The sequence below is a fragment of the Hypanus sabinus genome, chromosome 13 (assembly GCF_030144855.1).
Source record: "Hypanus sabinus isolate sHypSab1 chromosome 13, sHypSab1.hap1, whole genome shotgun sequence".
NCBI lineage: Eukaryota > Metazoa > Chordata > Chondrichthyes > Myliobatiformes > Dasyatidae > Hypanus > Hypanus sabinus.
In genome coordinates, this window is record NC_082718.1 from 20,647,463 (window position 1) to 20,665,141 (window position 17,679).

The window sequence follows — 17,679 nt, forward strand, 5'->3', positions numbered from 1 at the left end:
ATCACCATCCTTCTGATGTTGAGCTGTAGATGATTCAGCTTGCACCATTTGGAAAAAGTCTTCCATTAGGGCCCCGTATTCATCCCCCCCACCCTCCCTTTATACACCCAAGTATTGCTGTGTCATCAGAGAATTTCTGCAGATGACATGCCTTGGTGTTGTAGCTAAAGTCCAAGGTATACGGGGTAAACAGGAAGGAAGCCAGTACAGTCCCCTCTGGGGCCCAGGTGCTGCTTATAGCAGTTTGTATAAATAAATAGCATTCATAAAAGAAGTGGGAAAGTATTTGAAAGAAAGTACAAATTTATTGGGAAAGGGCATCAGAATAGGACCAAACAGACTACTCTAAGGTTGAGCTCATATAAACACTTAGTGGCTAAATTTATTAGGTATACCTGTACTCCTGCTGGTTAATGTGAATATCTAATTAGCCAATCATGTGGCAGCAACTCAGTACATTAGAGTATGCAGACATGGTCAAGAGGTTCAGTTGTTATTCAAACCAAACATCAGAACGGGGAAGAAAAGTGACCTAAGTGACTTTGACTATGGAATGACCATTGGTGCCAGACGGGGTGGTTTGAGTATCTCAGAAACCGCTGATCTCCTGGGATTTTCACGCACAACAGTTTCACGAGTTTACGGAGAATGGTGGAAAAAGCAAAAAAAAAATCATCCACTGTGTGAAAGCTTCTGTTTGGCAAAAATGCCTTGTTAATGAGAGAGGTGAGAGGAGAATGGCCAGACTGGTTCAAGCTGACAGGAAGGAGACAGTAATTCAAGTAACCTCGCATTACAATAGCAGTGTGCAGAAAAACATCTCCGAAAGCACAACACGTCAAAACTTGTATTAGATGAGATACAGCAGAAAACCATGAACATTCATTCAGTGGCTACTAAGTGCTGCTGTTGAGGTGAATGGCCCCCTTTTATGTTGTGACCTTTCTGTCACACTGCGACATTAAAACAACTGAAAGTCCTCGATGTACCATGAATATCTTGGATCACCCTGGCCTAGGATGGTATTTGCTTCCAAGTTATTTCATTCCCACAAAACAATGCATTGGTAATACAAAATGGGCAAATTACACTGCTATTTAAATCATGGGATCACCCTTCCAGGAGAACAGTGATGCAAATGAACTCACTTCACAGCGGGTCAGTTAAAATCCGGGTCAACGAAGTAAGACAAGCCCAGGGTAGAGTGAAAAATGAGTTTATCAGCATCTAAGATGCCTTCACAGTCACCTCAGTCCCGAGGTTTGACTTTGATCCCAATGAACGGATATAACCCCCAGCAGGAAAGTCCGAAATACTCAGCAAAAAAAAATCATTAAAGGCTTGGATTGCTTTCATTCAATGATTCAGGAACAGTTTCTTCTCCTCTGACATCCGATTTCTAAATGGACATTGAACACTACCTCATTACTTTTTTTGCACTACTTATTTAATTATTATATATACTGTAATTCAGTGTTTTAATATCGTGTATTGCATTGTGCTTCTGCCACAAAAACAACAAACGACACCACATACGCCAGTGATCTTAAACCTGATTCTGATATAATCGGTCTGGCCATGAAGGCACAGCCCCACGTGACATCAAAGGAGGCAAAGTGAAAACTGATCAATAAATCCTCGTGAAAGAAGACAAACTTTGTCTCCTTTTAGAAGTCACAGAATAGAACTCACAAAGCCAGAGGACGAGAACAGAAAGCCAAGAATTGTAGAATTAATGACGACCTTAGCTGAGAATTATACAATATTTAATTAATTAATTACAGGTGTCTTCATTAATTGAAAACGGACTGCTCTTTTCAAAGAGAAAGCCAAAATCTATACGGCATGCCAAACAGTATTTTAAAGAATTGTGCTTTTCTATTTGATATGTTCCAACAATAAACAAAATGATCAGAGACACTTATCCAAATCTCTTCATAGTCTACAAAGTTAAGTCCAATATATCACTGCATTTTAATTCCCCGCCACTATCTTTAAGGAGTTTGTACATTCTCCCTGTGACTACGTGGATTTCCTTTGGGTGCTCTCATTCCCTCCCACAGTCCAAAGACGTATGTGTTAGTAGGTTAATTGGCCACAAGAGTGTAAATGGGCGGCATGGATGTGCTGGGTCACAGGGGACTGTAACAATGCTGTAAGTGTAAATATAACCTGGTCACGTTAAACTCCCTACAATCACGTTGCGAATGGATTTAAAACGTCAAGAGTCAAGGAACTTTTTTTTAATTATTAAAAAATATCCTTATAATTGAAGGTTATTTTAATGCTTTCTGAAAGTCAATGAAATAATGAATTTTAATTTATCACTGTCTGCTACAGTTGTAGTTGTGGTATAAATCACAGAGACATCCTTCCGTTTGCCCAGGAACTTGTGTTAACTGTAGTACCTTTTCACATGAATGTGGCAGCAGTGCTTTACCACAACGTCAGAGAGCAGGAATCCAGGTGGTTGTACACCGGCTAAAAAAGTTACCTTATTTCTTACCATTTATGTGCAGCATCTGCTGACCCTCCCACCACCGGGTTGATTAATTCATTACATTTATAATTGGGTATAAATTATTCAATCCTCCTCAGCTTCTGCACATTAGACTCAAAAACTCGCACTTCCAGATGCAACTTCCTGCACTCCAGAACCGAATCGGTCACAAACCTGAGAAAAATTGCAGGTTCAGTGAAACACGATGACTGAAAACAGCAGAGACATAGCACAGACAAATGGGCCAGCATTCTCCTTTCGGGCCTTGACATATTTAGGATAACAACTCAGCCCCCAAACAAACATTTGTATTCAAACCCTCACAAAGTTCAGGAAACACAAAGGTTTTCTGAGATAATGCACAATTCCAAGCAAAGAATCTGTGTTGGGAATATTACTGGCAATATCAGCTCCTGTGAGCCTAATCCCATTACAATAAATCACTGTCTTATGACATTCAAACTGTCATATTAGGAGGTCCCTGAAGACCCTGTAAAATTATTCTAAAGTCATGGATCAAAAGTCTTACTTTTAACTACCAGCTCTAACAGTCACTCAGCTGCAGTTCCTACAGTAGAATGCTGATATGGCATTGCCAAGATTCATACGTGAAATAACACTGGGCCAGTGAAGCTTGGTCTGTTAGCAGGAGTCGGTTCTTATTCAGAAATGATTGAAATGTTAATCTTGGGATATCTTTAACAATTCTCAACCTGTCTTCCTCCCAGCTGGAACCCACACAGCGGGCTGACCTGCTGGAGGTCTGCATAACTTTTACCGCCACGAAACAAAACAGAAATCAATAGTAACGAGGAATATTTGTAAATGGCAGTGATCCTATTCAGAACATCTGAATGCGGGGTTTTCAGAATTTACCTTGCAAGATTTGAAATTCTATCTGAGTGTAGTAATTGTGTTTCAAAAAAGAAATGATTTGACTGGAGACAGTAGAAAATAACGACACAGTTAATCCATTTAGAGGACAAAGAAGCATGCCAACAGATCAATGTAAAACCTACCATAACTCACGAATTGTTTCTACCAATCATGATGATCATGTACAAAAATCCAAGGATCATACAGACATGGAGAAAATTGATTAAGTTATACCATTAATTTGCACAGTAACTTGCCTATAAATAAGTGACTGAAAATTTAACAGTTCTTTGTATTAATATGTTGTGTAAGCAAGTATTTGACTTGCTTTTCTTTTATTGATGTTTCAGAACATGGATGTCATTTGCAAGGCTGGTATTCATTGCTCATTTTTGACTGTCCTTGAGAAGGTGCTGAGGAACAGCCCTCTTAAATTGCTACAGTTCTTCTGAAGAAGTAATCACAAAATACTCTGTAATTCTAACATTTTTATATACTGTAACTCCTTATTCTTTACAATTGTCACGTTTTTTTTTGCTGTATGTTGTACCAACACACTACAGCAAATCCCTTATATATATATATATATATATATATATACACACACTGCAAATGTATACGGTGATTAAAGTTGATCCTTGATAGGGTCAAAACCTAATGATGATGGCAATACCACTGATGACATCACTCCAGTTCCAAATCACGATGATGACATGCAGGAGAGATGTATCTAGTGCCCTTACTTCTTGATGGTAGAGGACGTGGGTTTGTTTGGTTGGTCTGGGAAGCTGAAACAAATAACTGCAGTGCATTTTGTAAATGGTACACTTTCTCCCACTTACAAAATACATGATATACCAGTGGTGAAGGAAATGACGGGTGGATTCAGTGTCCATTTTGCAGAATGCTTTGCCCTAGATGGTGTCCAGCTTATTCGGTGCTGTTCGAACTCAGATATCAAAGCATTTTAAGCACTCCATCATGCCCATGGCTTGTGCTTTTAGGTACTGGAAAGACTTCATGATGTCAACAAATTAGACTTCTGTGGAAGTCATTAATGTTATTTTCAATGTTAGCTGTCTTTCACAGGACTTGTCCTTCAACGTTTAATTTGGATCAGGCTAGTGTTACAATATTGTGATACTAGTCTTGAATTCCCTGGTGTACCATGGATTAAGGTATGATCTTGAACTGACCTATTAGAGGGAAAAGTAAAAGTAGGGGTTTAATGTCAAGGGGACATATTAGAGCTATTCCTTGCATTGTTCATGGAAATCTGAACCCTATCTGATGAGGCTAGTTGCATGGAAAACCAAGGTTGTTTCCTTTTCACTGAGTAAGGATGCAAAAGGCTATGGAAGTAAGACAGGTGGATGCATGGTTTAAGAAGCAGATTAACCACGTTGCTTTGGCCCAAGATACTTCGGAGATCTGAATGGTTGATTTCAGCATGTGTGCAAAGAGTATTCATGGAAGCAGTAACAACATTTGACAATATCAACATCAAGATCCCAGGTACAGTGTTTCATGGGATGGCTGTGCGTTAATACCATCCTGGATGTTGTGCACTTGGAACTGATATGACCATTGGGAACAACATAGCAACATGATATGCATAATGTAAATGTTTGTGCAGTCATCTCACATTGCATCTTGCTATTGTTTATTATGTCCAACCCTTGAATCATCTATGTTAACGTTCTGCCAGCATGATCCCTCCTCGTGACATGCCCTAATCTGATTCATTTCTGAGTAATGGAATGTATTGACTCTGCATGACATAATCTTCACAGGGTACCTGCCACTAAGAAAGAACACACTACTACAAAGACGGAAACCTAGACAGAGCTGGTGGACCAAAAAGCCCTGGCCGAAATGTCGAACGTACTCTTTTCCATTGATGCTGCCTGGTCTGCTGAGTTCCTCCAGCATTTTGTGCGTGTCACTCAGATTTCCAGCATTAGCATTCTCTTGTTTGGGACCAAAAAATGCTGTTCCACTAGAAAAGGAACAAAAAAAACTACTCTGAAGGTCAGATATTAAAACCTTATTTGGGACCTTTAAATCAGGCAGAGAAGGTTACTATTTCCAATTGTATGCCAATTAGAACTGAGCTTCTACAATAACCAGAAAGTGATACAATCTGAAGCTACCATTATGTACTGAACACTATTTTCAAATGGGTGAGACTCTAACACCAGCTCTCCAATTTCTCCTTGGCTTTAAAGCTGCATTATATTCCAACTTCTGGTTCTTGAGCTCACAGCTACGACAACTTCTGTCATGACCAGTCATCAGGAAGTGTACTAAGTTTCAAGCCTTTATTACGGAGAAAAATTAGATAATACTGCAGGCAGCTTCCCCACCTCAATTGTAAAAGGATGATCACAGCCCTTTTTCACTTTAAACTCATTCTGTCTTTAGCAGTACCAGAACAGTTGTGAAGTTGAGTGACTGATCCAAAATACTGACGCTGTCTTTCTTCACGTGTGCCGTCTAACCGCTGAATATTGTCTAGAAGTGTGAGATTTTATTTTGGACTTCCATCATCTGCTTTTTGTTCGCTGCCTTTCCTTGACTACCTGAGAAGACAGCCGCCAGCCAATCAGCTGATTATAATCATTGACAATAACTGGAAGGCTTCCTTGCTCAGGTCAAAGGGCAGTTAAAAGTCAAAATCGTCGAATGCGACGGGCATCACATACAGACCAGACAGAAATGTAAAGGAAACAAAATAAAGCTGGATGTATTCAACACGTTAGGGAGTGTTTAAAAAAAAAGAAACAGAGAGCAATGCACACACGATGCTGGAGGAAGTTGGTAAGTCAGGCACTGTCAATGGAGGAAAATAAACAGTCGACGTTGCGGGCTGAGGCCTTTCATCAGGATTGGAAAGAAAGGGCATGAAAGCCAGAATAAAGGAACTGGGAATAGGGGGAGGAGGCACAAGCAGAGAGGTGATAGGTGAGACCTGGTGAGGGGGAGAGTGGCTGGCTGGGGAGAGGTGGCATGATGTGAACTTTTCAAATTGCTATCAGGTCTTCCATCAAAATCTGAAGACATTACAGAGCAAATAATTTTACAGTGCAAATACAACAGGAGAGAAGGACGGTTCATAAGGTTACTGGTAGGGCTGGAGGCTGGAAAATGGCTAGGATATTCGTCCTCTACTGTAGGAATGCAAACCCTCAAAGTGTACTTGCAGTCCACTTTCAAAACTTGATTCTAGGATTTTGGGATGCAAACACAACATAAAACTAAAGGTCAATGTGGCCACCAAAATCTGTGCACTGGACTAACAGCAATTGTTAGGAAGTGATGGAGGAACGGATGATGAGGTGAAGAACTGTGGGTAGAGGACTGCGAGCATGAAAGAATACAAATCAAAGGCAGGAGGACTGGCATTGTACAGAAAGAGGACAGAACGCTGGGATGGACAGAGGGTGAAGAGGGTTCCAGAGCACAGAAGGATTACAGAGTGTCCACTCAGAGACCATGCAATTTAACATCAGACAGAATCACAGTAATTACGAAATGCACATCTGCAGTACCCTTCAAATCTTCTGCACGCAATGCACAAACACGGAAGAATATTTGAACATTTTTTTCTGCAAGAAATGAGACAAACTGACTTACACACAATTTTCAATTGAAAGAAGTACAAAAAGAAACAATATCTAAGTTTTTCACCTTTTTTACACTCCTGCCAAAGTGAATAATGATACAATTGCTCGCATTACAATCACTTGCAAGATTCTTGCACACCCACTTATCTGGACTGCAACCCTCCTCCATTTCTCTGCATTCCTCTCACAGCTAAGATTTGCACTCATCTTCAATAAATATGGATAAAATTGATGACCTGATCTGACATTAATGGTGAGAGTAAATAACCATCCTCACAGTCTTTCCCACTAGGTACACAATTACCTGAATATTACTTATTTATTCTGTACTCTTTACGACCCGTTAACTATCCAGGGTTATATATCTTCTCTATTAGCTCTCAGATTTTATATGATGGCTTGCTCAATGTCTTTGAAAGGTTTAAGTATATGATGTCTGTTGGCACTCCTTTGTTTACTCCATTACTTATTGTAGGTCTACATAAAACTTTAAATATAATCTTCAAACATAACTTCTCTTTTATAAAAGTCTGTGATTTTTTTTGAGTACTCTGTTTGCATTTCTGTAATTATACAGAATACTCCAATATTTTCCTAACAGCCTACACAAGGCAGATCTTTCCCCTCCACTGGCCACAGTAGCTAGCAGTTAGCTCAATACTTTACAGAGCCAGTGATCTCTGAGCACCAAGTTCAATGCCCGCCGCCGTCTGTAAGGTGTCTGTGTGTTCTTCTCATGACAGTGTGGCTTTCCTGACTGCACCGATTTCACCCCACATTCTAAAAATCTACAGTTAGAGCTCGTGACATTGACAAGCAGTGTCTGCTCACTGAGGTAAATGATGAATTTCTGCATTTTTTTTTAACTACACAAGACAAATAAATCTCCTTTTTTGAATACCATATGAATACCAGATATATATTTCCTGTTTTCTAAACTGTTGGAACAATTCTAGAGGCTGGGTTGTTTTACAACCTCTCAACCAAAGTATCCACTACCTCTAGAGCTGTGGCAGGAGAATCCCCATGAGTCTGACGGTACATGTACTGAAGGACTGACTATACAGTATCTCAACTGAAGTCTCACTAGTCTGTTGTACTTTCAGTACAACACATGGCCATGTACAGTGCCTTGAAAAACTATTCAGCCCCCAACCCTTTGTTCACGTTAATGATTATTAGAACCAGGGATTTTGATCAATTTAACTGAGAATTTTTATTTGTGAATCACATGCTCCTTTTTTCATAGTAGAGCCCAAACAAGCAGAAAAATTGTAAAACATGAAAAACTAAAAGTTCAAAAAAATTGAAAAGTCAGCAGTTCAAAAGTATTCATCCCCCTTTGCTCAGTACTGAGTTGAATCATCTCTCACAGAAATTACAGACAGAAGTATTTTAGGATAAGTCTCTATTAGCTTTGTACAATGTGACGCAGCAAGACTTGCCCATTCCTCATCGCTGTGTCAGGTGAGTTGGGGAGCAGCAGTGGACAGCCATCTTCAGGTCTTGCCAGAGTGATTAATCAGATCTGATTAATCCAGACTCTGACTGCCACTCAAGAACATCAATATTCTTCATTTGAAACCCCTCCACTGTTACTCTGGTAGCGTGCTTTGGGTCGTCGTCTTCCTGAAAGACAAACTTTCTCCCCAGTTTAAGCTTTCCAGCGAGGCTAGCAGGTTTCCATCCAGGATCTCTGTACTTAGCAGCGTTCATATTCCCATCAATCCTGACTAGCTTTCCAGTCCCTTCTGCTGAAAAGCATCCGCAATGCATGATGCTACCTTCACCACACTTTACAGAAGGGGTAGTGTTATGGGGCTGATGCACAGTATTAGCTTTTCATCACACATACCACTTAGTGTTGTGGCGAACCACAAGGCCTTCTTTCGCATCTTTAAAGTATCTTCTAAATGCCACTTTACAAAGAATATATTTTGTTTTGCAAGGGATCATCTTGCCACTCTTCCATAAATACCCTTTTATTGCAAGGCCTTAGAGATTATGCTGTGAACCTCATCTCCAGCTGAAGCCACTGACTTCTGCAGTTCACTCAGACTGACTGTTGGTGACATAGTGGCCTCTCTTACAAATGCCATTCTTCCAAGCGGCTAAGTTTAGAGGGGCTGCCATACTTAGGTAGTGCTGCTGTGGTTTCATTATTTTTCCACTTTTTCATGAAGGACTGCACTGAGTTCTAAAGTATGTTTAGTGCCCTTGAGATGGTCTTGTATGCTTTCCCTAGTTTGTGTTTCTCTATTTTCATTTCCTTGACTTGCTTTGAAAGCTCTTTTCACTTCATGGCTTGGTATGTTGAAAACCGACCATACTATTGGACCTTACAGAGAGGGACTGTTTGCTCTTATGAATTCAATGAGAACAGGTGATCCTCTAAATTTCTACATCAACAAATTGGGTGAGTTGGGAAGGTAATATACAGAATTGCACCTGAGGAAAGTTAGCATAGTATTACAAAGGGACGAGTACTTTTCCAGCCTTACAATTTTAGTTAATTTTTTGTAAACTGTTGACAGGTTCTGGAATTTTCTTTTGATATGACATGATGTTTTGCAGATTAGCAAAAAATTCTACTTCAATTTTTTTAAATTTAGAAATTGAGAAAATGGTTGTGAGGGCTGAATACTTTTTCAATGCACTGTACTTTTTAAATTGTTTGCTTTTGTGAAAGAACTGCACGGGTTTTGTTAGCTTTCTGGTAGCTGCAAAAATGTCTGTGAAAGTTGAAGTACACCGGTGAATGTTATGAAACAAATTTTGAGAAGCTGAACAAATGTACAACCAGATTCTTCAACCCAAGCAGTGGGATTTCATGGACAAACTAACCAAAGTCTCACTACATGTGCCATACATCCAACATTGATCATATGATCCCTAATTACTGGTTATATTCATACATCCCTTACATATTCCTGAACCAAAATTTATTTAGAGATACAGTGAGAAATGGGTCAAACAAGCTGTGCAGCCAAGCAAGCCACAGATTTAACTCTAGTCTAATCACAAGACAATTTACAATGACCAATTAACCTACTAACCAGTACATCTTTGAACTGTGAGAGGAAATCGGGAGCACCTGGAGGAAAACTACATGGTCATGGGATGAATGCACAAGTTCCTTACGGACGGTGCCAGAATTGAACTACAATCTCTGACGCTCCAATCTGTAATAACATTGCGCTAACCACGTTGCCCCAATTTTGATCCCGATGTTTATTTTTTGAAAACAAGATCTTCCTTGAACGGCATTTCATATATCTTGTACTTTATTGGAAGGAATATACTTCATTCTTCTGCCCTACATGACAGCAGCCCTGCCATCTCCCTCCTGCCCCTATCCCTGTGATCCTGATTTCTCAAGTTGGGTCACAAGCATCCACCTATAGTGCAGCTGTGATATTCAGACGATGCCTGCTGTCATTTCTCCTCTTGCTGTCACGGTGCCCACTAACAGCACCTTTTATTGGTAATTGGCATCGATATTTATAGCTTTCTCTCGGAAGGAGAAGTGCAATGAGAATGCATGAGCAGAAAATGGAATATGCGCAGACAAAAGTCCCCATCAACAAAGACTGCAGGAGTCATTAACTGAGGGGAAAGGACATAAAAAGCACTGGTATGGAGGGTGACAACACAGGACCCTCAGGACAGCGATATCTGGGAAAACAGAATGAAGCATTTGAAGGAAGTAGGCTGAGAGGATAATGGCCAATATTTAACTCAAGGTAGGCTGTCTCACTACAATCACTGGAAGGAATATCTCAGTGTGGTGAACTATGTGCCTGTCGGGACACGCCCCTGCTGACTGCTCCTGTGGCTCCTCCCACAGGCCCCTGTATAAAGGAGATCTGCGGCCTGACGCTCGGCCTCAGTCTCCAAGACATTGTATGATAGACACTCACTCCTGGTTCCTTCTTCCAGTCAATAAAAGCCGATATCTCGCCTTACGTCTCAGTGTGAGTTATTGATGGTGCATCACTCAGTGACAGTGAACCTGAATTGAACTATATAAATATTTGCTCTCAGTATGAAATACAGTTTTAAAATTACTTACTCTACTAAAAAAGCCATAAAAAAACTAAGATATTTTAAGATAGACACTCAAAATGTCGGGAGGACCTCAGCAGGTCAGGCAACATCTACAGAAGTGAATAAACAGCTGACTTTTCGGGCCGAGACCCTTTCTCAGAACTCTTTATTTATTTCCATAAATGCTGCCTGACTTGCTGAGATCCACTGGCATTTTGTTGCTTTGGATTTCCAGCATATGCAGACTTTCTTGTGTTTATATTTTAAGATACGCTGGGCAATCCTGTACGACACTCCTACGTTTGACAATCCTGTCAATGTGCATGTTGCTGTTCAAAAGTGTTACAACAAACCAATTGTCATGCTATGTATCTGTAGCCACAACAAAAACTTAAACTTGACTACAGCCTTCAACATCACGGTGGTTCAGAGAACACGGTGAGGCAAAATTTGACGCTAAGACACGAGATTAAAAAGTCAAAAGCTGAATCAAAGAGATAAAGTAGAAAGAAGCATGGGAAGGACATCTGGACATAAAAATAACAAAGTTCAGGGCCTTGGCGTCTGAAGGCATGACAAAACATAGGATGTGATAAAAGACAGACATAGTGAGTTGAGGAATCTCAGAGGAATGCAGGGTTGGAGAACTTTAATGTAGTACATTTTACTGTCTTGCTGAATTTGGGATTAACTTGAATTTTGCATTTTTGAGCAGCAATATTTTATATCTGATTTTATTACATTTTAATTCTAAACACAATTTTTCTTAGCAACCATGCTACATCAAAGCAGATCTTAAGAGTTGCTATAATGTTACAAAAGTTTGAAAACATTTATCACCAGTATTAACAAAGCTTTAAAAGTCTTTTGATCATGCTTCCAGTTTTGAAGTACATAGAATTATAACTTTTCATCTATTTCATTTCATAATTGACTTTCTATTTATAACTTTAAATTATTTTCAAGTCTTCTTTATGTATTGATCTGTGGTAATTTATAGGCAACACTGCATTTCTTTTTTATATTTTAATTCAGGCATTTTTCTCTACTTCCAACTCTGGTACATTGATATCAAAGTATTTGCAGTGATGCAAAAGCTAACACACAAGTTACAAGTTTTGGTTAATGTTTAAGTAATAAGGGAAGAAAGAGGTTAATTATCTTTACAGATCTTACAGTGATCAAATGCAGAATGAGAAAACTGCTTTGAATGACATCTCCCACACTCTTTTCAAGATACTCTAAACTGCTAAACAGCCAATAACACATTACTGAAAATCAGAAATTGTTGTAAACATAGAATTGCATCTAATTTCCATACAGTGAATTCTCTCTTAATAATGTTGACTTAATATTGTCCAGGACTCTGAGGATAATTCTGCTGTATTTTTCCATAGTATTGCTCCGGGGTCCTTCACATACATATTTGAGAGCTTGGGTTCAGCATCGCATCCTAAAAATAATACTTTTTCAGGCCTGGATTAGAGTGTACACTAAATCTTATGTGTTCATGTTTCTGTAGTGGGACTCGGTCCAGAATCTCCTGACACAGAGAAAAGAGACTTGACGCCAGTGCGCTCCAAGTGAGATAAAACACTGTTGTTCTGGTATCTAAAGAGTTAATGCTGACGTTCTGGACATTGCCACTGATGGCTAGAACAGCTGATAACTACTCTATTTCTTTATTTAGGCAACTCTGACACGGCAGGCAAATTCTTCCTAAAATATAAATCTGAGCACATGCACTAGCTAAAAGATATAAAAATATACCAGTGCAGATTAACAGTGACTGGAAGATGGCCCCATTCCCGCAAGCACTGAAATTCCAGCGTCTGTGAGTACAAGGCTAGCTACAACCTCGCACCACCAAAGTACAAAGGTTAATGGAGACATGATCTTTCAAGTAACAAGCCAAAGACTGGGAAAATCTGACCACAGCATATGGCCAGCAGTTATCATTGAAGTTAACCCCCAATACTTAATTTTTAAAAAATTATGTAAAGAATTTACATAAAGAAACTAGTATGTAAAGAAACTAGTCTTTACCCACACATCTTCCGACTGAAATAATTTCCATAAAATTGCTCTGACCCAAGTTCCACTGAGGCTCCTACCAAACTGGAAGCTGCCTGTCCTCAGATCCCAGGCCCATCTGTCTCAGAGCCATTAGGGACCTTGCATCTCTAAATCCAAGCTATTTGCCAGCACTAGGATTGCATGCCAAATCCCGTACCAGTTGGCCAGACAGGCACCACAATTTGCTCTGTTCAGGTTCTTCAACCGATCTCCCTACTGCCACTGAGATTCTTTCAGCCTCGCTCCTACAGGGTCAAAAACTGCATGGTATTTACCCTGCGGCTTTCCTATAAAATACAGAACTGATGGTCAAGAGAAGATGCAGGCAAATTAGAGCCACGTAACTACTTTCTAAGCACAACCTCTGGGCTGAGACCTGGAGTGCTGCTCTCACGCACCTCCTAGTGGCTTATTGTGACCCTCTGAGAACAGGATCACCACCCATTCTCCATGGACCAATCACGGAGATGAAGAGCAATGGACTAATTTCTTTAAAATCAGGATACTGGGGGTGGGGGGAAGTTGGAATTAAATTTTCACATGCCGGATCGAATGGTACAACATAATGAAGATAAACACCAGGAAGGCAAATGTGTACTTTTATTTCAACCCTAGAAACAGATCCAAGCACCAGAATTTACTCCAACTCCTTGTGTGTCATAAGCAGAACCCTGGCAAGTTTGTCATAATGTTTCTCCAATGTAAAATACATTCTGTTCCAGACAAACCCATATCAAGCTAACTGGCTCCAAGCTATCATTCTAACCCTAACCCTCTACAGATTCACTTTGCCATTAGTAAATCAAAAAGCTGCTTTAATAAATGCTACCTATCTGGAGCACACAAACAGGCCCAAATTTCTTAAGGGAGCACAACAATGTACTGCAGGGCAGGGTATGTTCTCAACCAAAGCATTTGGTTAAGGACCCAAAACACTTGCTATATTTTGTTACCAATCAGATGATTTTACTAGCAACTGCAGGTGCTTGCAAAACAACCTCCCTCACAGCCCTACAGCAAAGGGATTGCTCTATTTAAAGGACCCTGCTGGGTCTTCCATTGAAATGAAAATAATGTCACATTCCAGATTGGAACTTATTTCAAAACTAACATGGGCCTGCCATACAATACCATCCAAGCACAAGTGTGCTCTACCTGACAGCAAGCTAATCCCTCAACACTTCTTCCGCTGTTTCTTCCTTCAGTGAGGCTAACTGTGTTGTCTTAATGATTAAAGCTTACTTTTAAGAGAGGAAGAGGTAATACTGGTCACTGTATCATCTTTACCAAATATTAAAGACCATTCCCTCTTGTCCCTATAATCCTGGCTACTTATGGACCTCTGGACATATGGGGTCTGCTGGATTCTTTGTGAGAAAGTAACTTTCTGACAGGATATGTAGGGACATGAAGAGGAGGGAGTGAGTGAATGTTCTTCTCACTGCGCTCACATGAAGTGATGTAACGATGCACTTCAGCATAGTGGACTAATTGTACCTTTTGTTTACCAACAAAAGAAACTGTGCCAAACACTGATCCACACAGAATGCCAAGAGTCCATCAATGAGAGCAGCCGGCGTCAGCCCCAGCGACGGCAAGCCTTACTCCCATCGATCTACCGTTCTCAACTTTTGCAACAAGTTTCTTTCAACGTGAATTTTTTTTTAAAATTCTTAAGTACAAAGCCAACCCTCCATGAAACATGGCAGTTCCTTCCAAATCACACAGCATTTTAAATTAAATATTAATTTCGCAGCGGCTTTAAACTTTTGAGTGGCTGGCGTTAACTGGTCAATGAAGGGTATGGACACTCTATATTTTGTGCGCACACACAGGTCAACCAAATGAAGGGCGTTTCTCTAAACGTATTGACATATCGTCAGGTCACTGATCTGGTGACCAGATTGCAAATGCATCCCAAGACTTCCTTCCCTCCTCGTTTTTCTTAAATCACAGTGAGTTCCCGTAAAGATCATTGCAACAACCGTTAAGGCAAGCGCCGGAGACAGCGGGCATCACACAGAGTTACAAGGACAGGCAGCGTACCGCTTTTTTTTTTGTTACTTACTCGTTCGCTTGAGGAAAGCTTTCTTGCGATGTACAAGATAGCATCAGGCACAACTGTATAACTGCTATTAGACCGACCGAGCTCCTGCAAGCAGCCATCTTCCACCGTGAATGTATCTCACAAAGTGCGGGGGAAGATAATTAAATGCCCCCTTCCCCAAAATGGCAAAATCTTTCCAAGTTAATTTCAGGCAGACGAGAGTTGGGAGAGAGGGGAAGAAGGTTCCAGCAAGAGCGAAAAATAATGACAATCTCAAACTATAACATTAGCAACCGATCTGAAGCGCCGCCATCAGCCCCGGTTCCATCTCCAAAACAGCTTAGTTTTGTTTTTGTTTTTCTCTCTCTCTCTCTCTTGGGTCGAGATTTGTTGTGGGATTGTGTAGGGCGCTGGTGATTCTCCAGTGTCCCGAGCTCCCGGTACGCTGCTGCAAGCTCCCTGTGACACCAGGTTCATCGATCCCCCCCTCTATCCCGCACTAGTTTCCATACAAGGAATACCAGGAATACACACAAACACACACACACACACACATATATATACACACACGCGCGCTCGCCGCTCCGTCTCCTGTCTGGGAGCCAGCGGCTGATCGCTGTCACAGATTCATCGCACCAAACGCTGGTTTATATCGGCGCTGTTAAAGCGAGGTGCTGCGTCGTGAAGTGACGCTTCGCAAACACATGAGGCGGCTTCATCATTGCGCCTCTTCCTCCACGGCGTCCCCCCCTTTCACAATCACGCTTCCTTAAAATTTTAAATTATAATCGATGCCAAGTACACACCAGCCACATACGGCACACTTCAGCTCAGGGGACCCCCGTTGTAATATACCGTAACGGGGAATAATATCCATATGCCATCTGGCAGCGGTACGCTTTTTGATATGTGCATCTCCCAGTCTGAGGTGTGCAAGCGCGAAATAAAATCCCTTTCCAAAGGCTAACTTTCATCAATGTAGGGAGTACAATATTGAGGGTGAATAATATTGTTGCTTTAATTATTGAATCATGTGACTGCTTTCTGGGCTGCAACAACGTGTGCAATAAAAGTTCCAGAGGTAGCTTGTGAAGAGCTTTGGAATAGACAGCCTACAGCACATAAGGTCTGCACAGTCTGTTACCTCCAACCTCAAGTGACTTGGGTTCAGTCCTGTCCTCGGTGCTCTTTGTATGGAGTTTGCATGTTCTCTCTGTGTAAGCTGCTTCTCTGGTTGGTGGGTTAACCGGACAAGGTCAATTGGCCCTTAATGTAGAGGCTTGGTAGAGCTTGGGGGGAGTTGAAGGGGGCATGGGAAGAACAAAATCGAATTGTTGGAAATGGGTAGTTGACTGTAGGCATCAGATAATCTAAAGGGCTTGTTTCCACAGAAATGCATGTTTCTATGCTAGGACTGCATTTGTGTGGCCAACTTCTTTGCCAAGGTTTGTGCACATATTCATATATGGGTCAGAAATAAAGTCACTACACCAACTGATGAGCCTGTCCTGGCTAATTTACAAAACAGACTAGATCTATCAGCATGGAAGATGACACCTGTGGAAAAGGCCTCTGAAAATGCCAAGGAATTTCACCTGCCATGGAAGTTATTGTAAACACAGATACCAGACTGATAGGTGGGAAATCTGATGATGATCTGGGAGTTATGTGTGTGTCAGGGGTGGTGGGGTAAGCTGGCTAACTTTACAGCGGGGGGGGGAGACACAGAGTGATGGGGAAACTCAGCAGGTCGGACAACATCTATGAGGGAAGTGGATGTTTGAATATTCACTTCAAGGTCCTTCATTGCGACTGCCAATTACAATCCAGAATCTCAACCCGAAAGGTCAACTGCCCACTTGCCTCCACAGGTGCTGCCTGGCCTGCTGAGTTCCTCCAACACTTTTGTTCCAGATAACAGCATCTGCAGGCTGCTGTGCTGTGGGATTATTCAGCACAAGTACAGTAGTGAGTGCAATCACAGAAATCAAGAGCATCTCATCTCTGCACGCAGGGTGAAAATAGAGAAGAGCGGGTCAAAATGGTGGTCGTCGAGCAATGTCCCAATAGAAAGGAAATAACTGCTGCCATAAATCACAGAAAAGAGGTTTATTTAACATCAAGGGGAATGACCAAGACAAAGATTGTATTTTGAATGGCATATATACTGTTGTGACACAAAGTCACCTGAGAGACACTGAAACTAGTGGGATATAGAAGTGTTTATTTAGCAAAAATGAGCAACAGGCATCATAATTCAAGAAGAATTGGAAGAAGGGGCCTCTTTGGCCCAATATTACATGACATTTTACATGCTAAAGATCAATTTGTAACAGCAGGACAATTCTATAGTTGCAACGTATCTACAGTGCTTCCTTTAAATTACATATAGTTTCCAAACACCTGCTTCTTCACACCCACACTCCAGACACCCAAAATGAATGTTACTCCCCACTGTCTCTAGGTTGCATTCATGCGTATGCAGGCACCCGGACAGTGTTTGTGAT

General features: G+C 40.9%; 1 protein-coding gene across 1 annotated transcript in view; it reads right to left on the reverse strand.

Moving 5' to 3' along the window:
• LOC132403692 (voltage-dependent calcium channel subunit alpha-2/delta-1) overlaps window positions 1–15,782 on the reverse strand; it is a 728,052-nt gene extending 712,270 nt beyond the window's left edge. Inside the window, exon 1 of the mRNA XM_059987267.1 lies at window positions 15,194–15,782. Within this exon, the coding sequence (XP_059843250.1) occupies window positions 15,194–15,291 (98 nt within the window). The 5' untranslated portion in view covers window positions 15,292–15,782. The remainder of the gene's footprint in view (window positions 1–15,193) is intronic.
• Window positions 15,783–17,679: the final 1,897 nt, after the last annotated feature.